A 27,741-nucleotide genomic window follows, 5' to 3' on the forward strand; every position below is an offset into this window, starting at 1 on the left:
CGGCTGAACAAAGTCTGTGATAAACCACGCTTCATGATGTTTGGTTCGTCTCAATACATCCGTAACGAGGTAGATGGTTCGAGGTGGTAAAAATGCGTAGGAAATCTGACACAGAACCGTGTAGGTGGCTATCAACGGGGAAAAAAATACGCAAATGCAAAAACAGGCTGCCGCCTCCCATCTTTCTCCTAATATAAAGTATGTGAGTGACAGTAAATGCGCAAAAAGCAGAGTTGCCAGCCCAGACATTGGAAAAACATGCAGCCAGATGCGAGCGAGGTATATCCTTCTAAAGAGCAAAAGGCGGAATCGACAAGGAAAAACAATGAATCGTTTGAGAGTTAAGCCTGTGTGGACATATAAATGTCAGCATTCTGATGATTTGAGACAGGTATAAAAGGGAAACATACCACAGACACTAAAAGCAATCACCCTCTTCTCCTACTTGGCGTCGAAAGAGGAATGAACGACCCACAGTCAGTGCATTTGATCTCGGCAGGCCGCCAGTGAATTTTCCAGCATTGGCACACCCAAACCGCCTCTTTGGTCTTGCAAAGCTCAATCAGATCGCCAGGGCGATAGTATTGCTTCCTGATACCGCAGTCAATGCAGAACCGGCGGATTCCCCAAGTCTCTTTGATTCGCGGAGAGTCCGTCGATGGCATGCTGCCACCTGCCGCGGTGGAAGACGATGCTGGACTTCCAGTGCTTTCTGCTCTGCTCGCCCGGCGACTATTGTTTGCCGCCGCCGTGACGCTGCTTCTCGTAAGGCTCGGGTCGTAATGCGGGTTACCTGTCGAAGAGTAGGCCGACACGGAAGACTTCGGCGGCGTCGAGCGAACTGAGACGGCACCGGGCCCCAGCGTACTAGCGGAAGAGCCTGTCTCGTTGTTTCCGTCGTCCTCTGGGTGGTTGTTCCATTTGAATTGCTCAAAACACTCTGGACCCTTGATTTGGAAGCAGTGGTAGCACCCGAATGATCCAGGGTGCTTGGCATCGTACTCCCTGCCGCTTCCACTCGCATTGGAAGAGGAAGCGCGGCCGGGGAAGTAACGGCGATAGTATTGTTCCGCATAACGAACTCCAGCAATCTTGTCTTCGACTGGGAGGTTGGCGGGGTCGAATTTCTCCTTGAACCAGCGGGACACTTTGGACACCTGGAAGCATTCTAGATAGGTGAATGACCTGTGGATCCGGCTGATGATATGGGGAGGCAAGCTCTGCAGTCCCTTGAGAAATGGGGACGGGCCTCGTACTTCTGGCCGGTATTGGAGCAATGGGGACGTTTGATACGAGTGAAGATCCGACGATGGAGAGTGGTAAGACGAGATGGCGAAGTGGGTGAAGCCCAGTCCAGGAAAGCTCTGCATCGATAGTGGCGAAGGATGGGAGGGAATCGAGCCGACTTGGTAACCGTAGTGTTGCGACTGCGAGTATTGTCTCTGAGAAAGTGACGAGTAGAGAGTCGCAGGAGGAGCCATGTGCGCCTGAAAATATTGGGATGGGCTCGGCAGCGACAATGTTGTGTGTGCTTGCGGGGTGTAAGACTGAGGTTGAGGAGACTGCTGGTAGTGAGTGCCGGCTACCAGAGCGTTCCCGATTGCTGAATCTGTCATGCTAGGCACTGGTGATATCGTCCGGGAACTGGTTCCATGCTGCATGCTTGGGGGACTTGAGAGAGATGTCGAGGACGACACAGAAGATACAGATGCCGAGCGAGTCTCTGCCTGCTGCTTTGTGGCTGGGTTCGAGGAGGAATAATAATTGGACGCATTGAAGGCCACTTCGCGGAGAAGTTCAGGGGTGGAGGATGACAACGGCACTGCCGGAGGCAAAGGAGGGAATACACGGTGTGCAGGACCTCCGAAATACTGCTGTTGCGGGTAGCCCGTTACTTCAAGCATGGTTTTGGTTGAAAGGTGTCGAGGTAGAAATGTCAAGGTAGAAGGGTTGTGGGCCAGAGCTGATAGCCAGGAATGGGAAGGGAACCGGGTTCCTCTTATGAATGTTGAGCGGCTGGCTGCGGGAGCTGTGGTGTTGATGCAGACGGCAGCTGGGGCGTTGACCGAGTGGTCGGCGGGAGAAGGCTTCGGCACCGGGAGCAGGACTCGTGGATGAAGACTGAATAGGGGGCCTTTCTCTTCAGGCCCTGCTTGAACCGCGACAGTCCAGGAACCTCGACGGCGGGCCCTGCAGACAGGGATGGAGGGGTGAGGGAACCAGATGTGCTGTAGGCTGGGCTGGGGCACACTTTGACCTGCAGCGGGTTGTGTCGCAACGGGGGAGAGACTTTCATCAAGCCGATTTGAGGCGTCAGGTAGCAGTCGAGGTACCTTATCCACCCGAACAACACACCACACCTTGTCCTGTAGTGATCTGCAACTAATACCTTTGTGAGCTCCTCAGTCGCGTTTTCATTTGGCAAACAAGACAGAGGGACAAAAACGGATGTCTCGATGGAGGACACAAATCAGCCCACGCAGCCCTTTCTAGAAGGGACAAGCGCGATCAGAAATGTCCGGCGACATGGTCTTTTTGAACCCGAGCTTTGATTGGCACTGGCCCTGTGAGACTTGCAGGACGAAATCGAGCGTGGCCTAGGCATGACTCTGGACCCGCAGGCCCAAACAGCTCACCCGGGGTACTCTCCGGAGGGCAGGAAACTCACTGTGGTGGTAGCTTGAATCCAGGTCGGCGGGCTATGCGTGAGATGCACGACGAGAAGCTGAAACAGAAATGATATCTCGAAATAGCGCTGTCCTCGTGAGGAGGTGAGAGACGAGGGAGCAAGCAGGTGACGGGCAAGCAATCAGGCAAACCACAGGAAGAGGGTGGAATGTGCGGCTCAGGATGGAGGATACTCGTGGGGTTTATCCCGTTTCCGCCAAATGGCGCCAGTGAGACTTTCATCGGGCGGTACCTTCCTGGACAAGGGACGTATCGACTAGCCCTCCTAGCCCGTCCACTTTATTGCTTCCTGCCCACCTATTGATTCGACAGCAACAACGCAGAGTGCAGCCAGAGAGGTAGGGGGGCATACACAGTAAGGCAGGGCGAGGTGGTTATGCCAAGCGGACTTGACTAGGGTCCTGTCACGGAGGTGACAGCCCCATGCATAACAGATCTTTTTACGCACCGAAGCATGTCAAACTGGACGAGAAGCTTGTCATCTTGGCTTGCTTTGGCGTGTGGTTTTTACCCGTCTCCCACACCAGCCAGAGTTGATTTGCATTCATCTACAGAGCGCAGCTGCCATGTCACGTTCAAAAGGTCCCCTCCTTCCTCTCGCTTCTCACTATCGGTTTGCAAGCAAGGAAGGTGCACACCGCTACGCACGAAATGTGGGAAGGAGGGAGGGTGGGAACGAAGGTAAGGTGATGAAGTGCGTCGAGTTGTCTGCGCACTGTGTAGGGTTGAGGAGGAAATCAGCCAGCCTAATCTCAGGCCATCTCCCACACACCTAATGACGGCAACGAACGGTCAAAATCCACTTTCCGCCCGTCAACCTGCCCATATTTTGATTCATGCACGGACGAGGAAAGAAAAAGGGCCACATCCGGCAAAGCTTCCACGGGTTGGAGTGTGGAGGGGGAAAGTCGAGCGAGGAAGGAGGTGGTACAGCGTCAGAATCTCAACCCGGCCGATCGCGAGGGGTACGGCGTAGGTAACCACCAAAAGGCGAAGGACCCGCGCCCAAGCCGCTCAACCACAACCCCCAGATGGCAGTCCGGTGCAGATTATGCCCGGGAATGTGGCCTATGAGGGAGCGAAGCCTTCCATCCAGAAATAAGCGCACGACCAACAGCATCTTGGCAACCAAGCTGCAGCCAACCAGCTTGCATATATTTGATCCACTGACACAGTGTACCCAGACGCTCGGGACGGGCCGCGAATTGTGATTGGCGTAGATTTAGGGCCCGAACTGTCGGGAACGCTAATTCAACGTGTGGTGGGTCCCAGAAAACGAAGGTTTCCAGGAAGAACACATCCCCCTCAGTTTGAAAACCTGTCCTTTTCTGGGTCTCATGCTTTCAAGATTTGCGTGTTCAAGATTATATGCCCTTTGTGTCTGCTGGGAGCAGTGCCTGCCGTTATTTCAAATTTCCCCCGTCAGTGATGGAAAGCATAGCAACGAACTCTCCGACAAAAATGGGCGGTCAAATCTGTCAACAAAACGTGCGGTGCGTGCATCGCGCTTGCCGTACGGGCGGTTTTCTTCCTTCCCATATGTGGCGTGGCACAGCGTCATGTCCCCGTTGCCGAGCCCCTGTGATGCTATCCATCTTGACCTCCCCTGTCAGCGAAAGAGGATGCGCTCGCCCCAGAGTCGTCGACTCGATTTAGTTCTGCCATAAATCACCAAGACAAAGATGAAATGATACGGGCCGGTGGGCGACATGATGGGGTAGAATTCGCGGCGAGAGGGCGGCGTAGCTCTTTGGCAAAATCAACGGTTGCGACTGATATTTGCCGGTGCCGAGCTTAATCGGATGACACCGTGATGGCTGCATACTTGATCATGCAGTTGGTACCACGACTTTCTTAGGGGCATACTCGTAGGGCTGGCTGTTGAGGCTCTGACGCCGTTTCAAACGGAGGACCGAGGTGTCGTGTCATTTCTCCTCAGCTGTGCGGCGTGGGAGTTGGGGACAGCATCATGCAGCGCTGACCGACTGCTACTCCAACCTTGGGAACCATCCTTGGTCTTGGCGATCCAAAATGTCTCTCCTTGTATGCTTTGATCATGGATGGGACCGGCGGCAGGGGGCCTTGGAAGTGGCATCGACGAGTAAAATTCAAACTTCTGAAAAGGGACGAGGTGGCAGAGCCAGCTATCGACGAACAACATGCAGTTTGCAAGCGCTGAACCAGTCTGTCGGGTCCTCTAGCGTGAGAGGGTGCATATCTACTGTTGATGTTGTTGAGATCGAACGTCCCCTGATTTGTAAGAGAACGGACTTGCGTCTGCGACCTTGTACCACTCAGCGTCGGTGGACCTCGGTTTGTTACATGAGTGAGTTGAGAGATCTGGGATAAATGTGATGTTCTGCCTGTTGTTACTGAAATGGAAAGGGGACGGTGGAGAGGGAGGCCTGCCATACCCATGCGCTCACCACTCTCACTGCCATGGCCGCGACGAATGCGGCCCGTCTCTCGGCATGTCCACGGCAGCTTTTTGTGTGGTTTACCGGCGCCGGTTCAAAATTCACTGCTCGGGGCTGTGTAGCGGGAGGACCGGGGACTAGTGTCAGTAGCTCCGATCTTTTCCACCCTAAATCAAGTCTCGATATTGCGGCTGCACGGCGGCTGCGCTTGAGAAAGCCGTACAAGATGCCTTGCTGCAATGACATGACGGCCAGCAAGTTTCGCTCCATGGCCTGCCTCCAGTAAACCCTTTCCCGAACCTCCGACAACAACATCCGCCGTGGAGTGAAACCTCCCGTCCCGAGCGAAATCATTCTCTCAAGGTACATCCTCTGATTGGGATAGACGCAAAAGCCTCATCAACGCAGCCGCGGGGCACACCATCCAAATCACAGTTACCTACCAGGCTTCTCGCCAGATATCTCCTCCAATCACCACCCCCTGCCCCATATATTTAAGGCTACCTAAGGTAGGCTCGGCTTTTCTTCAACAACGTCACAACGCGGGGTCACCTCAACCCCCTCGTGGCGCAGCAACCTCACTCGTCAACATCCGGTCGTCGTCGGAATTTAGAACCGGTAGGTTGTAGTGTGTCGTTGAGCGGAGGGCAGATCGACAGGATATACCAGGCTTGAAGTGATGTCGGTAATGGGCTGTGCCTTGCTTTCACATCTGATGTTCCATGCTTACGGGGCCGGAAAACCCGTGTTGGTCCGGAGGACGGTGGGGCTTCGGCTTCGGTTTCGCTTCCCCGCGGGGGCTTGGCTGGACGGAGAGCTCTTGCCGCATCGGTATCTTGGGAGGCATCGTCAGCAATTCTTCCAATTTGACCGTGATTCCTAGGTTTTTTTTTATAGGTTTTTTTTCTGCAGTTGATAAGCAAGAGACGGGCTGATTTTGAGAGTTGATACACTCGGGATCTTGGTCTCGTCCTGCGCATCTTGATGGCATCCTGTGATCTTTTCCGCCGTTTGATCTCCGGCTCCGGGCTGGTGTGCATTTCCTGATTCCCTTTATGGCTACATCTTTTTGTCACAATTGCTTTCGGGTTCGAATTATTCCAGAACAAATGAAAACCCTTTGCTTCAGTTCATTTGGGAGGCTCCCTTGTCGAGACTCTTGAGACCTTTTTGGGCGATGGAGATGCAACGGTGATACAAGCGGTGCATTTCCAGGCATCAGAGTTGACAGTTGCTATTGCGTAGTGACTAGCTCAACAAAAGGAATCCTTTGTGTTGCCGGACGAAAAGAAAGTAAACATTCTGTTCAGATGACCCCTCCGATTCTGACCCTGACCCTAACCCTAACCCACTCTTTGTCCATCTCCCCTTTCTCCCTTTGACCCTATTTTCGTTTGGTGATATGTTTTTGTGTGTTTTCTCTCTCTTCTCTGGCATGCGGTCCTAAGGTGGAGAAGCTGCTGCCAGTGCCACGGTCGTCAGGATGGGGACCTGTTTTCTCGGTCAGCTTTCCGGTTACTGTGTAAAGAAAGCCAAATTATACTCACCCCTTCGGTATTATCCGCACTAAAAACGACAGTAGTCCAAGCATCTGCCACCACTCCTCCTGGGACGACCGAAGGTGGCGGGGGGGCGGTAACGGTCACTGTGAGCACCCCTCCTGGGACAACTGACGGCGGCGGGGGGGCGGTAACAGTCACTGTAAGCACCCCTCCTGGGACAACCGGCGCTGGCGTGGTCATCGCCGTGTTAACATCGCTGGCAACCGGGGATGGAGGAGGAGGCGCGGGAACAGCTGTGTCTGGGGCTACCTGGGGAATCACCACCAAGGACGTCGACTCCTGCCAGATTGTGCTGACAGGCATTCCATTGGAGAATGATGTCACGGGCACCGTCTCAACAAGAGTGACAGTACGGCCTCCTTCCTCTCCTGCTGCTGGTGGAATGACCGGGGTTGGAGGAGGAGGAGGTAGGGGCGAGGGGGTGGTGGGTATGCTGATGGGGATGGCGGAGATAGTGATTGTTGTGTCTCCGACTGTGGGAGAAGGGGTGGGACCGGTGACAATGATTGTTGTGTCTCCGGGTGCGGGAGAAGGGGGTGAACCGGTGACAGTGATGGTTTTCGTGGAGATGAATGAGATGGGCGGTGCGGGGAAAGGGACGGTGACGGTTATCGTGCTGACTGGTGGTGGTGCCGGGGCTGAGGCGCTAACAGTGGGAAGACTAATGGTTATCGTACTAGCTGGCGCGCCGGAAGGTGAGGCAATGACAGTAGGGAGAGTGACGGTGATCGTGCTGCCGGCTGCTGTAGGCGAGAGCGCAACAGGGGCTGTGACGGTGATGGTACTTCCAGGCGGTGGAATGGCTAGAGTTGGATCGGGGCTAGGGTTTGAGATGGGAGAGAGGATGACCGTCACTGTGTTTACTGGGATCGGCGTGATTGTGACGAGTATGGGTGTTGGGGGAGGTGGAGATAAGGTGAGGATTATGGGGGAGGGTGTAGAGCCTGAGACAGAGGCGGCAGGCGAGAGAGCAATAGGGGTGCCGACTCGTACTGTTGTTGATGTGGCTATCACCGTGGCTGAAGGGGATACCGATGTGATCACTGGTGGACCTTGTGAGGCCAGGGGAGACTCCGAAGTAACGATGATGGGACCTTGTGAAGGGCCTGAGGAAGGACTGGCCAAGGTAAGAGTAACTGGAGTGGTCGTCAAGGCAGTCACCGCGGATAGTGTGATATTGAGAGATACCACCGATGTGGCATTGGCGATTGTCGAGTTGAGTGGACCTGTACCTAGAGGAGGGCTTATGAGCACGCTCGTCTGGTTCTGCGGATCATCTGCTCGGTGGTAAATCTTTCGGGGGAAGATGTTGTTCTCGCCATTCTTCTCGTTGACATCTTGAGATGAGGCCCCGTTGAGAATGGGTGCTGGAGCAGCCAGGGTGCCGATGTCCCTGCTTGCAATGATGTAAACTATAAGAAGTAATAGATGCATTTTGAAGGCTTTAAGAAGAGCAGCAAGGCGTCGGTTTTTACAAGCAGCCCGAGAGGTCCTACTTGGGTTGATCAAGACATGGGACCTTCTTGTAAAAAGTTCAAAGTGAGTGTTTCAACTAAGTACTTTGGCCTGACGTCAAAGGTTACGACTTTGGTCAGCCTTCCGCAAATAATATATCTGCCTACCTATCCAGCCACTCCAAGTATTGTCTGCATGATGAAAGACCTTCAGCTCTCTTTTTTGAGCCAAACTATCCGCGTAATGTGGCCAAAGTGCGTTGTTTTCACTCTTCCGATGAGAAGTTGTTGCACGTGGGAACATCTTGAGGCCTGGAAGAAAGTTAGTATCCAAAACAAATCGTACTCTTTGAGGTTCACGAAGACTGGACAGGCGGCTCCCAGCATCCGATGTCGAGGAGTTCATGTGCACCGTGTCCTTGACACATCACCCAAATGGTCCCTGTATAACCAACATGTTAGTTCCTGACGCATCATTTCCGAGTCACCTGTCATGACAAATATCTAGGGATCGTGGAAATAATGCTAAAGAAGTATGACGAGACATGGGTTTCTGTGGTGTAGGGGGGAGATTTTCGAAATGCGGAGGCAGTATGACACTGTCTAAGGCATCGTGCTGACGTGAATCTCAATCCGAGACAACGCATGGCCGGAGATCACCTGTGTGTTTTTGTCAGTCCAGTCCATTCTTTCTGTGTCACCGTACCACAACGTACTCACATGGCAGGTATGGCAAGCCGGGACCTGTGGCAAGAACATGTAACCACGGGAAATCACATTTGTTCCTGCATATTTGGAAAGTCGGGACGTCAACCGATGGTCGTATCACGGGAGTTTGGGAGCTCGTATAGGCGGTCCTTGCGTGACAAGTTTCACAACCACACCGAGGGAACATCAACACTCTGAACACGCGGCCAGCAGCCCCATCATTTTCTGTTATATCCTTAGTCAGCTCCCACACATGCCTTCCATTGTGTAATATACATTGTTCGATTGCCATCCACATCTTCCCAATGCCAAAGATGGTCTGAACGTGAGATGTTGTTGTGTGTCAGTGTACTCCTTGTCGGCACACGCGCCAGTGAGCTTTCATGCCGTAACGCCGCTTATGTGATATGGGTTTGATCAGCCCTGGATTATGTAGCTAGAAACTGTTAAATATCGTGCACCGGAAAGAACCGATGGTAATTGAAGACTTACATGCCAACTATGGTGGCCACCGCCAGAGTTATTCCCAAAATCGTGAGGAATGCAAGCATGAGACCCATAGCTCGCATTTTTCTCTCTTCTTCTTCCTCAACGGTCTCTGTGCGCGGGGCAAAAACACGGACAGTCAAGGTGCGGCGGGTGGTGGTCGGGTTGTTATTGGTCTCGACTGGGTGGTTGTTGCTCTCAAGGTCGACATGATAGAAAGGGTGAGGAGAGCGAGACTCCAAGGGAATGGAATTCTGATAAACAGGAACAGCCTCGTAGGGGGGGACGTTTTCGGAAGGAGCCGCTTCCTGGATGTTCCTGTCTCTCTCCATTGTCTTGACTTCCAGACTGTTTCCTGGATGTGGCTGAAAAGTGTTCAGGTTGTGATCTTGCGAAGGAGGCGCCATCGGTACGCAGTTGTTGTACTCGAGATGGCAGTCAGTTTTGCAGTCGGCGACTCGGGAAACTTTCTCTCGTTACTTAGGCGGCGGGCTGTCCTGTCCAGTTTCTGCCTGGCAGTGAAAAGGGCGGTTCTGAGCATCGTTCCTTCCTTGCCAGAGGAGATATCGGCTTCAGATGACGTAGGTATATTTTATTCAATTACACACCTGGCAGCCACTCCATGCCGGCCTGGCATTTCTTTGGCTGATTTCAATCATCCTCTTCATAAAGCAAATCGACCAGGTGGTATGGTATGGTATGAAATAGCTGCTCCCTCCTGTGAACACATTGCCTGAGAGCCACCAATAATGCCATCATCTAATCAGCCCCTAGCCTTCCCCACAAGCGCTCTATTTGAGTTCCTCAGAAATTTGCATGTCTTTGTAACAAATCGAGTCACTTCCACTGTCCCCAGACTGGATCCAACCTCCCATGTGTCGTCTCGGCTGTTGACATCGTCCACCAGCCCCTTTCTACGACAAGGCCGCCAAACAGATTTTGATCTGGTTGCAACAATGAGGAGACTGATCTAATCATGAAGATGCCTGGCCAATTTGGTGCTTCCAGTTGTGACAGGACCGCACACCGTGACCGCAACTTCCTATGCAGTTGGTATTTAGAGAGTCTTTGTTCTGGCTTCACTCGGGAAATTGGTTGGTTACTTACCAGCACCGCCAGCCCAACAGTGCCGAGGTTTTTCAAGCTTATAATACTCCCTCACCTCTCTCCTTCAACACTTGCTTCTTCCATTCTCCAAAACCTTCCAGTCCGTCAGCTTTTCCATCCACACATCACTTCTACTTTATTCTCCATATTGTGTCTCCAAGTGCTTCAGAGTACGAGCTTCATTAAGTCGAGGAATCATCATACCATATATTCAGCGCCAACACGTTTGTCGAACGCAATTTCTCGATCACGGCACACCGCCTACCCCAAAATCCAGTCCACGACTTTCATCAGTCTCAATTCTGAGCATTACCGTTCCTCCCTCGAGACACAATCATCTGACATCTTTTCATCATCCATAAGCACACAGACTGGCTCACAGATAGTCTCTCACGCACCAAAGACGGCGCCCTTTCCACATCAAACATCTCTACTAACTCCACTGATCATCAGTCAGACGATCACTGTTGTTGCAGCCGTCACCATAGTACCATCATCTCAGTCATCATTTTACAGCATCGCATCTTCACATAAAACCCTTTTCACCTATTCATAATCTGGTTCTCTGTTAGCAGTTTGCATGTTATAAAGTATCACTCAACACATTTCTAATCTACAAACGGTATCAATACACCGATCTTGACGTCTTTTCTCACCTCTCATCCCTCCGTTGTTATTTTTCTTCTCGCTATAATGGAGCCCATCAAGATCAAGACCACCGTTCTCACCGCCGACGCTTTGGCGAAAGCCATGGCCGAGATGCAATCCATCCTTTCCCAACTAACCCCCTCAGAGTACAAAGATGCCCTGACCATCCAGTCAGGCAACGATTCCGACCGATCAGCTCAGAAGCTGTTCTCCGACCCGGGGGGCAACGACTCGGTCAGCTCTGACCAAAACCTCACCACCACAACAACCCTTGCCTGTCCCAGTCATCCAACCACCGACGAACCCACCACCAGCGAGACAAAACCTGGGCAAAACAACTACCACATCCTCCCGCACCCGGTCCCGGTCTCCAAATCTGAACCGCGGACTGTGAAAATCGGCACGCTAAACAACATCCCCATCTATCACTACTTCTCCCACGCCGAGCAGTTCCTCGCAAGCCAAGAATACGCCACCCCGTTCGGGAAGCGCTTCCTCCTCGACGAGCCAGACAGCTTGTTGCCTTCCGATGACCCCTCTGACAGGGTTTTCCACCCTCCTCCCCACTCGGAGGAGTGGTGGCCCGGTCCGGGGAACGCAAACAGGGATTTTCGATTCAAGAAATATTTTAAGATACGCAAGTCGGGGCTTGGGGGGTTGGGGGCGTTTGCTACGGTGGATATTGAGATGGGTAGGGTTATCTTGTTGGAGAGGCCGCTGCTGTTGACCACGCATGGGAGGGTGGAGGATGATGTGTTGGCGATGCGGCAGGAGGGGAAGGGGATTTATAGGAGCTTGGATGGGGGAGGTGAGGTGGGGTGGGTGATCAGGGTGAAGGATCGGAATTGGTGAGTTTATATACTGGATCTTAAGTTACCTAGTTGAGGGCGAGTTGGTGGCTAACATGATGTGTGTCTGTGTAGCTTTGATCTGGGAGGTGGGATAGGCTTCTTTGGGATTGCCTCGAGGTTCAACCATGCTTGTCGGGGTGCGGCGAATGTGAATTATAAGTATGATCATCACAGAAAGGTGATGGTTATGACGGCGAGGAGGGACATCGAGGCAGGGACGGAGCTGTTTATTGACTATGGGGCTGGGTCTTCGGCTTGCTTGTATGCCATGTATGGGTTTGTTTGTCGGTGCGGTGGGGGGTGCAGGCGGTTGACGAGGAGGGATTTGGAGGCCATGGGGGCTGGGTTGAAGGAACTTGTGAAGTGGGGGTTGGCGAGTGAGAAGGAATTGGCGTGGTGATTGGGGGTTTGATAGGGGGGATGAAATGCGGTGATTTATGTGGGTGATTTTCTCGCAGTTTTTTTTTTTTTTTTTTTTTTTTTTTTTTTGGTTATATTTCGCTGCTTTGGTGAATTGAAAGTTGTGTTGAAGTTTTATTGATGGTCCTGGTGACAAGTTGGTTGGACAACAGAACTATTGATACACGTCAGTATAAACGTGTATTGACCGTCGACTTACCATGCGTGTGCTTCACTTGATAAATCCCCGCAGGGACAGCGTTGGATCAAGGAAAAGGGGCTTCCAGGCGACAGGCTAAGGGTTAGGGTATGAAGGTCTTGCCCCTTTTTGACCCCTATTTGCTGATGTTATGCCGCTTCCACACCCATCATAGATAAGCATCATGTTTCCAAGGAAGACCGGGCCTATTGGTAGGGGCGCTCAACAGAAGAGGTATGTCTATTGCGCATCATGACAAAATCGAGCAATCTGCAACCATAAACTCCCTCTGACATCCGGGCAGGAGCTCAACGCAAAGGGTCCTCTCGTCTTTCGTGAAGCACACAGAAAGGGTTAAAGTTGATTGATGGCCTCGTTCGTATTCCAAAGTTGAACAACCTATCACACATGCAAGCGTGATATGACACAATCCCACTCGAGATATTGAGGCGGCAGGAAACGGCAGGCCATGAGGAGCTTAACTGGCGGACGGCAAGGCCAGAATCTGCAAGCCTCATCCCAATCTTTCCCGGGACGGCCACATCAGGGACACACACACACGCACACACCCAGGCAGACAGAGTGGTAGGTGAATGAGCGGACGCGATCCGGCTGCATGCATCCAAAAGTGCGATATTCTCCAGATTGCCATGTTGTCCGATGTGGCCTAGTGCATATGTGGCCCATCCCACACTCAGGCCTCGCTACGACGCTGAAGCAGATAGAAACCGATAGCCAGGGCAGGAAAGATAGATGGGCTCGACACCCTCTTTTTGTGAGTAATGTGAAGAAGGGGAAAGGGGTGGGGTGGTAGTATTTGTTTTCCATCCCACGGCCGGCAAACTACTGGCTCATAACGCAAGGCCGAGGGTTGCCGACGAGGTGCGTGTGCGTTTGCGTGTTGCCTTGCCCAGTATCAATCACCATTCTTCGTATCACGACTTGGTTGCAGCCTTCCTGCCAACCACTATGGATGCTTGATTTGAGCAAACACACTTGCTTCTATGATCAGTCATTTTTGCGGAGACACGCCAGCGCTTCTCTGCTCCTTGATATCAAGCAGTCTGGTGTAATGTAAGCAGTCGGCCCCTCATCGTGAGATATGATAAACAAATGGCGATATCGGCACGGCTTTTGCCTTCCTTTGCCTAGAGACGGTTGTCAAGTTTCCAAAAAAAGAAAAGAGGGTTCGAAATGAGACAAGATGACGGCTGAATTCGCAAAAGACCAACTGGATGAGAGGCGGTGAGGCGCCGGAAATTGAGTCATAGAAAGCCAGATAGAGCTTCTCTTGGTGTGAAATGCTGGATGGATAGCTAGGGAGATCTCGGCATGTGCATTGGGACGGAAAGCTACTTGCTCAAATGCTGCCATGGCCGCCAAGATGAAGCTGCAGCAAGCACGCTAGGCTAATGCAGCAGATCTCGAATCGTTTTGGGACGTCTGGGGGGAATACAGACACCAAAGCTATATGGATTGGATGGTCGTCATGGCGAGCACTACCTAGAAATGGCTTGGTCGTAGATTGGAACCGGAAGATAGGCATTTGAACCGGGCCATCGATAACCAATCGATAATGATACGGACATTGAACCGCTCGTGCTCTGGTGGGAAACCGAGTAGGATACCACCACCGCCTCGGCCGCGGATGCAAGCACTCTGGGCCGTTGGTGATTCATACGAATAAAACAGGTCGGTGGCGCACGAATGGGAAATGGATTTGCTCTGGCGTGAATATCGAGCAAATCCTCGGAGGGAACAGTCGCAACTGGGTGTGAATGGGCTGTTAATTGAGGGGCCGGTGGAGGTATAAGACCCGAATATGAAGAGGTGCAGACGCCGGACGGGCCATAGTCTGATACGAGGGATAGCCGAGCGCTCAATGCCTGTGAGCACCCATGTGGCTTCTAGAACGATTGGACAATGAACAAAGTGTGCGAGGCACGGCGAATGTATGTAATCCTTGTCGGCACAATCTAGATGATGCGTATACACCCGCTGTATGTCATGGCCGTCTCGGCATCATAAGCATATGTCTGCCTTTCATATGTCAACCTCCGCCGAGAAAAAGACCGGTCTGGCCGGAAAGCTCCGGAGAGCATCGACCTCACTCTTCGATGCCGTAATGGGGCCGAGGACCCTCGATGACATCTTGATCGACCGATCCAGAAAGACACAAGCTGGTGTGGTGGAGGGGCATCCGGCTTTACTGACTTGGGCTGGCCGAGCCACAATCTTGGTCAAGAATGAGCAAGTATGAGATGGCGGTCAACATGTTGCGCCCTAATAATGCTTTTTGGGGTATCTACCAATTGGCGAAGCCTCTGCCGCAACTGATTGGCGAAGGAATATTATTCCGTGGGGAGAGACAACAAGAACATGGAGTCCAATTAGATAGCCAAGTTTTCCCACCTTCTCGGTTTCTACGGCTTACGGGACACAGCCAGCGGTCCCTTTGGCACGTTTGGCACGGAGATGGTGGTGAGAAAGCCGGGGGAGGGTACCCCACGCGGGCTATGGAGTGGACGTCAGTCTCCCGGGCAGATCGGGACCTGCCTCTGGGCGTATGCCAAATGTTGTCGGCCTAGGACCCCAGCCAAACGGAAAGCTATCCGGTTCAGGTGTCATGGTGGCATCCAGAGCTATTTGCTGGCTCAACTGGTTGACGACTAAAGGTAGAACGAGTGGCCGTCCCCAAAACTCCAATGCCATTTCATTACGTCTCAGAACACACAACAACCACTGGCTGTCTGCCTAGTTCCGTATACTAACGGGTAGCGGTTTACAGATGTGTGTGGTGAGACCCGTGGGGGTAAAGGAGAGAATGGGTAGGCCGATAAGGTGCTTTTGTGGCATGATTGGGAGATGCCGGAGGGGAGAGGCTGAGAGGGACCCCGCCTCGACCAGAGTGTGTGCCAAGTTCAGCGGCACCATCGTGCGTTGACCGACGTTACTCTGAATCCCGGGAAGTTGTGTACACTCTTTTAGAACCGGCATGGAGTTTGATGTATATCGCTCATGGAGGCTCGACAGGGGGAGGGATATTGACATCCGGGTGAGATGGAGGTCGTCCGCGCCTCTCTTGCTTGTGATACTGCTTGCTGAGTTGGCCTTTCTTTCCGAGCGGTGGCAATATGAGTTTTCCCTCATCCGATAAGCTCCGAGCAGCGGATGTTTGATATATCGAGCCACGCCCGAGAGTAATCCGGGGAACTCTCCACAGAGCGATAAGCCACCTCAGAGCTCACAGGGAAATGTGATGGGTCAAAACGCCATACTATCCGGGCCTGTCGAGCTGGCAACCTGGAAGTGCAGAGTGCAGACCGACCGCCTGTTGACGGCCAGAGAACACAGGCAGCCGTGACGCAGGCGTCCCCAGCACCAGGAATCGGATGAGACATATGGGGGAGAGAGAAAATTGAGTTGACGGGTGCTGTGCGCACAAGCTGTGCTGCAGCTGGTTTCCCTTGCAGCATGGATGGAAGCAGCGAAGTTTTTTCTGTGGGCTGCCCTGGTTTTAGTCGAGCGCCAAGACATGGCTTTTGGCGGGGTTGTTCCCTCTAGCTCCAACTTTTCACACCCCACCTTTTCTCAGCCGAGGGGCAGCGAGGCACCACAAGCCAGCGAGGGGCAGCATTTCGAGGCTTGCCATTTGCTATCACCTATGCACATTCTGCTTCCTTAGACGCGGCCATCTGAGATAAGACATTGTGAGAGGTAAAGTGAGGTTGTAATATGCCAGGTCCCAACCATCCCAAAGAGGCAGTCGACACCATCAAGATGAGCCAGAACACGGAGCGAAACGCGAGGGCAGCCGAACCATGAGGAGACACCTCTAACACAGACCGGGATACCTCTCATCATGGTGTGTGATGCACAGCGATGCGCCTGCGTCTCTCATCCTGTTCACCGACTCCACCAGCGGCATGGAATTTGACTCCTTCCCGCTTGGGGTGGTCCTAGTTTTCTTTTTGTCTCGCCTTTTTTTTTGCGGTCGACCAGTGAGTGTGGTTTTACAACGCTGACACCCCCAAGCCCAAGCCTCCTTCTCCTGCAACCACACACAAGCTTACTACAACCGTCCATTCTTCGTACGCTCCGGCCGCAGCAGGATACGTACCTCGCCTGGCTCTAGGACCTTGGAGTCAAGAAGCACTTCCTCGCCTTACTTTCCGCCCTCCCCTTCTTCCTCTTTTCTTCTTCACCATGAGCGCCCCCGCCGACTCTGCCCAACCTCTGGCGTCGACCAGCAACGATCAGGCTCCCACCTCTGCTGATATCACCACCAACAATGCCTCGAGAGGACAGTCCGCCTCCGCCTCCGCCAGTGCCTCCGAACTCGCCCGTACAAAGATAACTCTCCAGGGCGCCCTCAAGTCGTTCCAGGACTTTCCCATTCCCGGTATCAACTTCATCGATATCCTCCCCTTGTTCCAGGACCCCGCCATCCACAACGCCCTGCTCCGCGCCCTCGAGCTCCAGGTGCTCGAGTTTGTTGGCGGCTTGAAGCCCGATGTGGTTGTGGGGTTGGATGCGCGGGGTTTCCTCTTCGGCCCGTCGCTCGCCCTGAAGCTCGATGCGAGCTTCGTGCCCGTCCGCAAAAAGGGCAAGATGCCCGGCCCCTGCGTGACGGCTGCCTATGAGAAGGAGTACGGCACCGACTTTTTCCAGATGCAAGAGGGTGCTATCAAGCCGGGCCAGAAGGTCCTGGTCGTGGATGACATTATTGCTACCGGTACGTTTTTCCTGAACTGAACTAAGTGGAATATTGCGCCATTGCGGCGGCCATTCACCACCCCTGGAACCTCCCCGCCAATGGGTTTCCCAAATTTTTTAGCACCGCCCCCTGCTTTCGAAAAACACCGGCCGCCGTTGCGGTCATACGTTGGGAAACCGCTCAAAAACTTGGTTCTTCCGAGCTTCCTAAAAAGCCACAAATGAAACGAGCCTAGACTAACACAATCTTCACTCACAGGTGGATCTGCCGCGGCCGCTGGCACCTTGGTGAAGCAGCTCGGAGGTGAGCTGGTCGGCTATCTCTTCATCCTCGAGATTGCCTTCCTCAAGGGCCGTGAGAAGCTCGGTGGCGTTCCTACCATTACTCTCCTCGAGACGGATGAGTAAAATAGCTCAGCCGACATCGGTGCTTACACACTGACAACACACACGCAACAACACAATTCGGCGGGCTCTTATCCGACATATCCATATTCGACGGTTTCCGGGCTTTCTTATTTTTCAACATGAAACAGTTTAAATACCCCTACATTTGTTTTTTCTTACACGGGATGATTATTCGTCAATGATGGGTGTGTGCGCGTGTGGATTTTTCTTGGCCGATAGACTACTACTCCTACTGTGATCTTCGGGCAGACGGCATGGGAGCTTTACTGGATGGGCGTTGTGGTTTGTTCAAAAATCCGGAGTGGTGATTTGTGATGTGGTTGTGGGCAAGGACATCATCACTATCAGGGAAAGTAATCAAGTAGACTTTGGGGCTTGCTGATTGTTTCTCTTGTTGTACTACCACTACCTACACTCTCGCCACGTTGCTTCGGTTGTGGGCGACGGGCAAAAATGAATAAAAAAAATAACATAAGAATCGCTCTTTCATAGGTTCATGTGAGATATGGGACCAGAATAATATCTTCTCGTACTGCAATCAAGTAAGTGTGTGCTGCATCTCTCTCAAATCAATCAATATCACATCACATGCATCGATCATCAGAGGGCAAGTTCGCACATACACCCAAACATCAAGGTTCTCAATCCTACCCTCGAGATGTAACAGCCAGTCTAGATTGATTGACTGCACAAATAGTGGATAAATCCAATGTCGACTATGGCAACGGCCCAGCATAAAGTGCAGGGGCAGCATGCAGCGGCCTCTAAAGATGGGATGAAAAAACATACTACTCGTATACATCCAACGCTGAATGCAAAAAATAAACACTTCTAACAACCATCATCTAACCTCACATCAACCCAAACACAATTACCGCTCACCAAAAGAATCCATATATACAAAACTCCATACCTTGAAAATTCACACCACCCACTCCCACCCATCAATCATATCTCCTTAACCCTAACCCCCCACCTACACCTAAACTCCTAATCAACCTCATCATTATCCCCCTCATCAACAATCACATTCCTGACCCTGAACCCCGAGCTCTCCACAAACCACCTCCTCGCCAACCCCATCCTCTTCGCAGCCCCAAGCTGCTCATACCCAACATCCCCCCCACCAACCATCACCATCGGAATCGGATGCCTCCTCGCAAACCCAGCAGGCGTCACCTGGACCTCATCCAGCAACGGCCTGATCAACCCCGCTTGCTCCCTCAGATGCGCCGCCGACGACGACTCGGCCCCGTCATCATCCGACACAACCACCACCAGCTGCAGTGACCTGAACGAGGGCGAAAATGCGGGAATGTTGGCCAGCTTGGTCGAAAAGTTGCACCCGCCCCTGCGGATGACGATGACCTGGTGGTCTCGCGGGGCAGAGTCGGGGAGGACGGCGTCGCAGGCAGTGCCGGCCGCGTAAATCGTCGACCAGGGGAAGTGCTCTATCGGGACGGGTCCAAACTCGGGGATGCGAGGCGCGCGGGGTGGGATGATGTGCGCTGGTAGAGGGGCGGCGCCCAACCCTGTGGGGGTGACTGCTGTTCGGTTTATCACCAGGTTGTAGGGCAGGGCCTTTTTGGGGGTGGACGACCTAAGCCCCGGGATGGAGGTGGCGTCTGGGAGCTGGAGGTCCAATGAGGCAGCAATTTGGTTGAAGAGTGCTTTGACCATGGAGCCAAAAGCTGGAACAGAGACCCGGGGAGAGGCAACGGGGGGAAGCTCGGCCTTGGCGAGAAGGTCGTGTAGGAGGTCTGCGTCGAGCTCTTCGAGGTCTTCTTCTTCATGGGTGTTTTCTGTTTGAGACAGTGGTTGTTGGCCAGCTTTGCTCCCATCGTCACTAGCCGCGGGCTCATCATCAAGCAGGTTGATTTGATGTAACTGTTGGAGTTTGGCGAGAACGGGGTCCTTGATCAGCGAGAATCTTGGATCTTGGATCTCGCCCAGTATGGCCCGGTCAAAGATGATGGATTCGTCCTTGCCCAGCAAAACGCCATTAACTTTGCTGACCCGCCACTCACGCTCACCAGTACCACTATCCTCCAGACGCATTGACATCTTGAGTCCCGATAGGCTGGAAACACGGATACGATCCGCACTTAATCTTTCCAGATTCTGACTGCCCAGTAGAAAGTTGAAGGAGCTGCCTCCAACAGCTTGCTGCGCGTTCGAGGCGAATTCCAGGGTCACCTCCTCTGGCTGGTACAGTTTGGCGCAGGTGCCATTGTCAGGCATAAGCTCTGCAGGGAGTGTCCACGGATAAAGCGTGTAGTTTGAGCGAGCCATGTGTTGACCAGACATTTGCCCTGCATCGATAGCGTAGGCGGAAGTTGGGGAAAGCTGGTGAAGATCCAACAAGCGCGCGGCGTGGTAAATGTCATCTCTTGCTGCAACGACTGACCCTGATAATGGCGTGGTTTGGGGCCGTGGCGGGCATGTGTTTGTATACTCCTCGTTAGGATAGACAGTCAAGTATTTGCGAGGTGACCGTTGTCGGCGAGGACCATCTTTTGGCGGAGCCTTGGGAATAATGAGTGGGTGTCCCTCGGTTGTGAAAACATAAGGGGCATCCAAAGAGTTTAGCGGGTGTTCGTCGTCAAAGAGCAAGTACATGTATTTGGCGGTCTCTCCGAGGAAAAAGCTTTCCATGCGGTCGCTCTTTTCGCCATCCAAAACGTTTTGCAGGCCTGCCCAGCCGCAAGGGGTCCAGCAACGTCTCGTGATATCCCGCAACACCATCTCACCAACGTACAGATACCAGGGGTCTTTGGTGGCGCGATATATGTGGTATGTCGACTCGATGAACTCTGGCCGCAGTGGCCACCAGCCGAGTCCACCCTCAACTGTCTTGTCACGAAGTGAGTACCGCTCAGGAAGCGCAGCATACCTCGTCCATATGGCTGTGTATAAGAGGTTTGTCTCAATGGCTTCCTCAACCTCACCAGCGAGGACAAGGAGCCCCGAGTAATACGCGCCCAGGCTGTCAACCCAATTGGATACTAAAGATCCTGTCCAAAGGTTAACGTTGTCATAGTGGGGGTGGTCTTTTTCATTGTAAAGATGGCGCTTGATGGCTGCGTGTGCAAGGTGCCATGCTTCCAAAAACGAATCGGCCGAGTTTTCGGCATCGTTCAGGGGAGGGAAAAGAGCGTTGGGATCCAACCAGTTGTCACTGTCGATGCCGCCCCTGTGTTTGCGTGCAGAAGCCGTCCGGTTAGGGGGCTCATGTCCAGAGAGCAGAATATGTGACTTCAAAGCATACTCGAAAAAGCTGTCAGCGCCCGCACCAATGACGGCATAAGCTCCGATCCAGTGGCCTTGCTCGGCATCCACACCAGCCCCTATAAGTCCTATCTGGCTTTTTCTGTACCAGACAGCCCAGAAGGCACGTTTTGCAAGCTGCTCGAATCGCGGGTCGCCGGTCAAACGACTCAGAACTGTAAACTCGAGTACCAGTGACCCCGCGCCAGCGCTACACGTTTCCGTTATCTCCAGTGGGCCTTCTGGTGGGTTCATGGGTGCATTCTCATGCATGGGTGAGTTGGTATAAAAGGGGATGCCATGACGGAGGTTGACACGCGGGTATGGCATTCCCGTCTTGGTGTAAAAGGCCGGCAAGAGCCTCTGTCCCAGATCCAGTGCTAATCTCAAAATTTGCCCATCGTACTTGAACCCGTTTGGCCAAACGATTGGTTGCGAATATAAGGGGTCATCCGTCTCGATATGGCGAGGTTTGTATCCGGTTATCGGCAGCGCGCCCACGGCAAACAAATGGGCACTGAGAAGCCCACCAAGGCCTCGAATCACCGTCTCAAAGACTTGGACCTTGCTGTCGACATCGAAGCCACGGCCACGCTGGCCTACTCCTGAAGGTCCAGGGCTTCCATCTCCGTACTGTTCGACCAAGGCGGCTACCCCATGCTGGAAATCTGCAAGGGCTTTCGGCCCAGTGCCTCGTTCATCTGGTGGCGCAGAAGCCAAGATAGCCAAGGTTGAGAGGCTGTCTATTAGCGTGAGTGAGTAGTTGCCCAGCACGTCATTGAGCTCGACATTTCGTGGGTTTTTCGCATCGCGGGTCAGTGGGACACACGATACTGGACGGAGCTTGGGTGGTTAGATGTTAGCTATGATCAAGTTACAAAGTAATCAATGGTGGCTCAAATATGCATGCATACCTCGTCCTCGGGGAAGGCAATATCCATATAATTATCAAAGCCATGGTAAAACATGTCAACGGTCTCCTGGCGTAACTCTTTTATCCTGTCCGTTGACATGGCCGCAACCCCGACGTGGCCAGGGGCCAGCATCACCGCCGCAAGACACCATAGTAGCATATTCCACCCTATCCATGGTATTGGGCGGAGAATCGGCCGTGTGAATGTCATGGTACTCTCGGGGGGCATCTGGGCGCGGGGAGATGCGTCAATGGGAATTCGGGTTGCGTCGGATCGGGAGCCGCCATCGCTAAGCAAATCGCGATGGTCGTGGTCCATGCCGAAAGGGCATCATACAAAGTAAAGCCCGGGCGACCACATGGGGTTACTGTCCAAGTGTCGTGTCGCTGCGATCGTGCCGTCACCAATAATGCCACCTGGACAGCTTTCAAGGTTCGCGATTTCCAGTTGTTGGAGGCTTGGCGTCAGCCATTGCTGCTGTGGTGTCAAGGAAGGCGTTGCTGTCCTTCTGGAAGGACCCGCTTTTCCTGGCTCTCGAGACTTGGCAATTCACTGATGAGATGGATTACGTAAACCGGCCATCAAGGTGCCCGTGTGCGTGACAACGAGCGCCCACAGAGCAAATCCACAATCGAAGCTCTCATGGGACTTTGGATGAGTTGACACTGCTAAGGCTCTCGTGGTTATAGTTTCAACATAAACTTTGACTGAAATGTCAAGATTGTCAATCCACCAAGCCGCCAGCCACATCACCATGAAGAAGCGAGGTTCGGCTGTGTCATACAAACGCAACGCTGGGAACGAGCCAGCTTTTATGAGATAGATCGAAAGGCTCTCTTAAGTGAGGCTACTATCGAGTCTCTATGGTCAAGAAAACCTAGGTGGTTACTCTAATAGTCGGGACTAATCCTTCGTTGTACACAGTGCACCCTCTTGGAGTTCGCGGGCGTTGGTCGACGGTTTACCCACTGGAATGAACAGCCGCCAGCCCTCTCAAGTATTCCAAGTCTCAGTGACTTGTGACAACTTTTGTTACTTTGCTGCAGCTCGTTTCTTTGCCTTCTACCAAGCTGTATGCACACACCCACACACCTATCCCAACCACATCAGCCGCCGATCTCCAGTTCGTTATCTTCACCTTCTTTGTGTTTACGTTCCCCAACTGACGAAGTTATGTGTGGGATGACTCTGTTCTGTCAAAGTGGCAAACGGGTAAGAATACCTCATCACCCCGTGGACCTGACCTGCGACAGGCAAGCCGCTGTCACGAACAGTGATCGTTGCTTTCAAAGCTCTCACCAGTCCTCGCCCCCAACTGTCGAAAACATGGTGACCAATCCTCGGCAGAACTCAAGCTACAAGCCGCCGAGGTATCACCTGCACCTGGTATGGACTGGCGAGAATTGTTCAAGGCAGCTAGCAGCGTGGCTTGTTCCAGCAGCCAGAGTGGCGGATCCTGAAGAGCACAAAGTCCAGTCCAGGCCTATCACGCCACGCTACCCCGGACGGATGATCTCGAGCCGTCCACGCCCATGCATATCAGTCCAGGTTCAGCTTTTCGCGGATGAATCCGTTTGTCCGTCGTTCGGCGGCCGTGTGAGATGTCCCGCTTTCTCCTTAGTAATTTGTGCCATGTACGCATTGTACAGACGGGAAGGATTCACTGAGGTCAATGCTCTAATATTGGTAGATTGAGCTGTGTGAAAATACCCGAGTTACCCGACGTCCGGCTGTCTCGTCTCGATTCAGTATTGTCGGCATGCGGCACAGCGGCTTGTGGGTGGTCGAAAGGAGCTATCTCAGTTAACTCCGAGTACCTACCTACGATTGGAAGAGGGTGATTGCACAGATAGATGGGGAGCGGTACGGGTTCCACGATCAGCAATTCAGAAAGTGGTTCAGGCGCCTAATAATCTTGGAAATGGGCTCGGTTTCTTTTTGGTCTTTTTTTGGTTGGTTTTTTTTTTTGGGTGGGGGGAAGGGCACTCAAAACCGCGTGAGTGGGTATGTAATCCTCGAGATAGCTATTGTCGATGGGGTTCGCCCGGGTGTTATTGGTTGTGGAACAGGAGCGTTCAATGTGTGAGAAACTCAAACTGCCTCCGCGTTTGAACTCTATACATGTGCACCCAAACGGAGAGGGTTATGCAGACAGGTATCACTGCGGATGCTGAATCAGTATCCTATTCGGAACTGGCATCTGATTGCCCATCACCTGCGTGCAGTTATCAGTTTGAAACAAGTATGAATTCGCTGGTAGGTGCGCAAACTCTCAAGTTGGCAAGAGTAGACGGTAAGTTACTCGTCAGGCATTAGCAAAAGAAAGCTTGACTCCAACCTGCTTTACGTCGAAGAAACGGAAGTCTTGACCAGTTGCTGTTATCTACCTATTTTCAAGAAATATACGGCAAGGGCCAAAAAGAGCAAGCATCTCCTGTCGAGGTGGAGCAGGAAGAGACAGAAGGAATCAGATGAGAGTGATCAGAGGCGGCAAGTGTAATTCCTGTCCCGCCGTTAGACTTTTAAAGGCTTACTCCCCTTTTTACCTCGCGCTGCCTGTATCTGCCGTGGGTCGAGGCACGTGTCCGCGAGGCTCCATGGCGGCAGTTGGGCTCCTGTCTTCACAGTAGGTACTCCGTTCTCGCCTTCCCAGCAGCGCAGACGGGGTTCATCAGCCCGCTCTTTCCCTTGGACTGGGCTCCCAACTGAACCTGAAATCAACCACGGGCAGGTAGCGAAGAGAGGCTCCACTTTCCCAGAGGTATAACCCCCCCTCGGGAAGAGATTGTTTGAAACATCACCAGCTTTGTTTCCCGGCATGTAGGATTCGAGGCGTGAGGTTCGTTGTCGAGGTCCGTACTGGCATGATATCGACATGCAGTCCATATGCAAAGGACTGGAAATATCAACACACTGGTCTGGTATACTTGACCCGATCATCGACAGTAGAAACCCAATGGAGTTTGCATCCCACGATGAATCGTCATGCTCCCTTGTCTCCATCTCTGTCCCGTTACAGGCTGTACGATAACTGATTTCCTACACTGTGTATCGTTCAATTCATTTCATATCTAAGCGTTAGTTTGTCCAACCAACTCCAAATGTTCTTTTTGTTACAGATCACAACTGACAGAAACCTCCACCAACACATCTCACGGCGCTTGTTTCACATCGGACTTGTTGCTCGCACTCTTGCATTCCCGCTCTCCACCCGCAACGGCAACCCGCATCTCGGGATTCCATTCCACACTGGTGGGATGACTTTTTGGCTGTTGGTGGCTTACTTTCTCACTGTGTTTGCGACATGGTCCGATCCCCCAGCTTTTTCCGCACTTTTTGTGTAACGAACATCTCACAACAAGCTTTCTTTGTTCCCGCAAACCCGTCGGTTGGAATGACGGGAGGGGGTTCGTTGGCTGCTGTCTCATGAACTGAGACTTGTTGGTTTTTTTTTTTTTTTTTTTTTTTTTTTTCGGTATTTTACCAACAGAAAGAACAAACACACCTCACACACCCATAACTTCGGTGTGGGGTGCAGACGGAGGTGGTCATGGGACCCGACACGTGATGTCCTTCATCTTCATCACTTCACCTCAAAGCTGACACCGATCTCGGGGTTCGGAACCACAATGATACCGGATGATTCGTCAATTCGCGATCTCCGATGTCTTGCTCAGGAAGCATCCATATCCGAAGAAAGAGATGCACATGCGGCTCTCGGATCTCTGTCTTGTTTCCGACCATGTTTCCGAGTTGAAAGATTCGAGAACTTGGTGCACAGGCAGGCCGCAACATGGCGCCGTATCCGTCATGAAATCCACATCGTCCTGTTTTTTTCGTTTCATGGTGTTGTCAATGAGCATCTTTCTCAACGCCTTTCGGCAAAAGTTTTCAGAGACTGTGTGATATGTTGTTACAGCCTCTCTACTCTCCAACGTGTGCCTCGCAAGATCCCAGACAAAAGGACCGCCCGCCTAGCCTTCGGTCCTTCTCTGCGGCGCAAAACTCCCTTGGGGCTGTGAACTTTGCTTCTCCCAAGGAAAAAAATTAGGCGATACCGAAACGCCTGACTGTGTGTCTCTCTCTCTCACACAGTTGCATCTGCTTCGCCAAAGAAAATGGCTGGGCCTCATCGAGATCGATGCAAGATGCTGGCAACAACATTGATGATAACGACAGCAACAACAAAACCCCCGATAACTTTCGGTCCCATTCCCCGCCCATCTCCCGAAAACAAAAACCAAAAATCACACTTCACATGCTTTTTAATAGAACGACGAGCCTCTTTCCCTTTTCTGACACTAGCACTACAACTCTCCCCAAGGAAACTATCACCTCGTAAATCTCGTGTCGTAACCTGTATGCAACACAGTTCCCCCGATTCATGTTTCTAGTGCATGTCAGGGGGAGTTGTTTTAGCTCTTTAAGGTGAGGTCCGGGCTTCCTTCCCTTCCCCCCTCCCCCTCCCCGTTCCCACTTGGTGTGGGAAAGTCCGTAATCCGGACCGTAATCCGGATCCCGGGGTGTGACCTAGCCAAGGAACCCCCCGCGTTTGGGCTTGAAGGGCGGACCCCGCCGACTCGGCGGTGATCCGCCCACCCGCCTGGCGCTAAAACACGCTGTCCACGGTGGGTAACGCCAGTGACGATAGCGTTAACTTGGCGGCGAGGGGGAGTTGTATTAGTTTGAAATACGGTTTTTTAATACACTATGATACCAGGCCGTGTTTTTTTTTTATTTTTTTTTTTGGCAACGTTACAGGAACCACCACCAAAGAACCAGCCCCCAATCTCCCCCCCCCCCCCCGGTGATGGTGCACAGTACTTTTGTTTTCCTGGGTAGGTATGGTTTTATGGTCCGGGGTTTGGGGTTGTTTTCTCGAGGAACAAGGGGGAAAAGCCACAATACAGTTACAGTGTGTGATATCAAGGACCAAAGCCTTCCTCACCTCGTCCTCGAGTAGAAGGTCCGCTTGGGTCAAATCGGCCTGATGGATATTGCTCACCCCGTAGCAACGCGGTTTAACACGATGTTTTTGCTTGCCAATTTCCAAGAAAAGGGGGCTGTGTAAAAAAAAAAAAAAAAAAAAAAACAACCAGAGCAGCAAGCAAGCAGGCCACTTCATCGACGACGCGCCGCTAAAGGGCCGGCGCGCCAGAGACATTAGGACCTTGCAGCAACTGATTTCGTTGTCGTTGTCAATCAATTCTCCACTTGGCACGGCAGAGGGGGGAACTGCTTCGCTCTTCGCTGTTCGAAAGCGACCCCCAAGATTTTCCCCTTTTTTTTTTTTTTTTTTTTTTTTTTTTTTTTTTTTTAAACAAATCAAGTTTAGCTAGCCTCGGGTTCCTTTGCTTGACGTTCCGCTGGGGCTTACTTGCTTGCTGTTAAGCATCATCATGCATTTTACGACAATGGTTTGTTGTTTTCTTGTCCCCGACGATCATCGGACATTAGAACAACAACCAATAGGAATGATGATATCTTTTCCTCTTCGACAAAGAAAGCTCACCGCCGTCCGCTGAGCAGCAAGTCTAGCCTAAGCAAGTCACAGTGGCTTGCTGAGGGAGATAGGGTTAGAAAAGTTCCCGTGGGGTTCCGCTCCCAGCTTGCAGAAAATCACGATGAGTTGCTCACGTGATAGATGACGAGTCGTCCCCCCAAGACTGGTAGCGTAGCGTTTGTGACCGTTTGTGGGCTTAGGGGCGCAACTTGTTGTTGACACTTGCTTAAAACCGGTAGCGTGGTATGTGAGGCTCTTGTGCTCTGCCCCACGAGCAGGGTCTGGTTTGGGCGATTTAGCCCCCGTCGGTTATCGGGGTGTGGGCTAAATAGAGAGTCTGAGACTTATACTGAATCACAACTGCTGGGTTTTGTCAGCGGCGAGAGAAAGAGAGAGAGATAGGGACAGAAAATG

The 27,741-nt window shown here is 52.4% G+C and overlaps 7 protein-coding genes across 7 annotated transcripts; 3 read left to right on the forward strand and 4 right to left on the reverse strand.

Annotated features, from left to right (window-relative positions):
• Positions 1–3,489, reverse strand: QC763_103370 (uncharacterized protein). Its single transcript, XM_062906895.1, has 3 exons — positions 2,669–3,489; positions 433–2,376; positions 1–347 (listed from the first exon to the last, which is right to left on the reverse strand). The coding sequence occupies exons 1-3, from the start codon at positions 2,908–2,910 to the stop codon at positions 290–292; spliced, it is 2,244 nt and encodes a 747-aa protein (XP_062769790.1). The 5' UTR covers positions 2,911–3,489; the 3' UTR covers positions 1–289.
• A 2,814-nt stretch (positions 3,490–6,303) lies between these two features.
• On the reverse strand, positions 6,304–8,101 carry QC763_103380 (uncharacterized protein; the record flags this gene model as incomplete). Its single annotated transcript, XM_062906896.1, has 2 exons — positions 6,304–6,596; positions 6,653–8,101. The coding sequence occupies 2 exons, from the start codon at positions 8,099–8,101 to the stop codon at positions 6,549–6,551; spliced, it is 1,497 nt and encodes a 498-aa protein (XP_062769791.1). The 3' UTR covers positions 6,304–6,548.
• A 1,145-nt stretch (positions 8,102–9,246) lies between these two features.
• QC763_103385 (uncharacterized protein) lies at positions 9,247–9,999 on the reverse strand (the record flags this gene model as incomplete). The annotated part of the gene is made up of 2 exons (XM_062906897.1): positions 9,322–9,999; positions 9,247–9,265 (listed from the first exon to the last, which is right to left on the reverse strand). Exons 1-2 carry the CDS (start codon positions 9,720–9,722, stop codon positions 9,247–9,249), a joined length of 420 nt encoding a protein of 139 aa, XP_062769792.1. The 5' UTR covers positions 9,723–9,999.
• Positions 10,000–10,046: 47 nt separating this feature from the next.
• QC763_103390 (uncharacterized protein) lies at positions 10,047–12,379 on the forward strand. Its single transcript, XM_062906898.1, has 3 exons — positions 10,047–10,368; positions 10,435–11,918; positions 11,994–12,379. Exons 2-3 carry the CDS (start codon positions 11,116–11,118, stop codon positions 12,319–12,321), a joined length of 1,131 nt encoding a protein of 376 aa, XP_062769793.1. The 5' UTR covers positions 10,047–10,368; positions 10,435–11,115; the 3' UTR covers positions 12,322–12,379.
• A 3,770-nt stretch (positions 12,380–16,149) lies between these two features.
• Positions 16,150–18,173, forward strand: APT1 (adenine phosphoribosyltransferase). The gene is made up of 2 exons (XM_062906899.1): positions 16,150–17,254; positions 17,495–18,173. Exons 1-2 carry the CDS (start codon positions 16,726–16,728, stop codon positions 17,641–17,643), a joined length of 678 nt encoding a protein of 225 aa, XP_062769794.1. The 5' UTR covers positions 16,150–16,725; the 3' UTR covers positions 17,644–18,173.
• An 82-nt stretch (positions 18,174–18,255) lies between these two features.
• QC763_103410 (uncharacterized protein) lies at positions 18,256–22,621 on the reverse strand. The gene is made up of 2 exons (XM_062906900.1): positions 21,825–22,621; positions 18,256–21,753 (listed from the first exon to the last, which is right to left on the reverse strand). The coding sequence occupies exons 1-2, from the start codon at positions 22,140–22,142 to the stop codon at positions 18,634–18,636; spliced, it is 3,438 nt and encodes a 1,145-aa protein (XP_062769795.1). The 5' UTR covers positions 22,143–22,621; the 3' UTR covers positions 18,256–18,633.
• Position 22,622: 1 nt separating this feature from the next.
• Positions 22,623–23,754, forward strand: QC763_103417 (uncharacterized protein). Its single transcript, XM_062906901.1, has 2 exons — positions 22,623–23,036; positions 23,172–23,754. The coding sequence occupies exons 1-2, from the start codon at positions 22,899–22,901 to the stop codon at positions 23,517–23,519; spliced, it is 486 nt and encodes a 161-aa protein (XP_062769796.1). The 5' UTR covers positions 22,623–22,898; the 3' UTR covers positions 23,520–23,754.
• Positions 23,755–27,741: the final 3,987 nt, after the last annotated feature.

This window comes from Podospora pseudopauciseta, chromosome 1, assembly GCF_035222475.1.
Source record: "Podospora pseudopauciseta strain CBS 411.78 chromosome 1, whole genome shotgun sequence".
NCBI classification, from domain to species: Eukaryota; Fungi; Ascomycota; class Sordariomycetes; order Sordariales; family Podosporaceae; genus Podospora; species Podospora pseudopauciseta.

What these genes read in the sequence shown, in the direction of transcription:
- APT1 (XM_062906899.1), top strand. Translation starts at nt 16,726, where the DNA reads ATGAGCGCCCCCGCCGACTCTGCCCAACCTCTGGCGTCGACCAGCAAC. An exon ending in GGATGACATTATTGCTACCG is followed by an intron (nt 17,255 to 17,494) that starts GTACGTTTTTCC and finishes CTTCACTCACAG; the next exon opens with GTGGATCTGCCGCGGCCGCT.
- QC763_103370 (XM_062906895.1), bottom strand. Translation starts at nt 2,910, where the DNA reads ATGAAAGTCTCACTGGCGCCATTTGGCGGAAACGGGATAAACCCCACG. An exon ending in GGATTCAAGCTACCACCACA is followed by an intron (nt 2,377 to 2,668) that starts GTGAGTTTCCTG and finishes TATTAGTTGCAG; the next exon opens with ATCACTACAGGACAAGGTGT. An exon ending in ACGCCAAGTAGGAGAAGAGG is followed by an intron (nt 348 to 432) that starts GTGATTGCTTTT and finishes ATGTCCACACAG; the next exon opens with GCTTAACTCTCAAACGATTC.
- QC763_103410 (XM_062906900.1), bottom strand. Translation starts at nt 22,142, where the DNA reads ATGGACCACGACCATCGCGATTTGCTTAGCGATGGCGGCTCCCGATCC. An exon ending in TTGCCTTCCCCGAGGACGAG is followed by an intron (nt 21,754 to 21,824) that starts GTATGCATGCAT and finishes TAACCACCCAAG; the next exon opens with CTCCGTCCAGTATCGTGTGT.
- QC763_103390 (XM_062906898.1), top strand. Translation starts at nt 11,116, where the DNA reads ATGGAGCCCATCAAGATCAAGACCACCGTTCTCACCGCCGACGCTTTG. An exon ending in AGGGTGAAGGATCGGAATTG is followed by an intron (nt 11,919 to 11,993) that starts GTGAGTTTATAT and finishes GTGTCTGTGTAG; the next exon opens with CTTTGATCTGGGAGGTGGGA.
- QC763_103417 (XM_062906901.1), top strand. Translation starts at nt 22,899, where the DNA reads ATGCACACACCCACACACCTATCCCAACCACATCAGCCGCCGATCTCC. An exon ending in TCTGTCAAAGTGGCAAACGG is followed by an intron (nt 23,037 to 23,171) that starts GTAAGAATACCT and finishes AATCCTCGGCAG; the next exon opens with AACTCAAGCTACAAGCCGCC.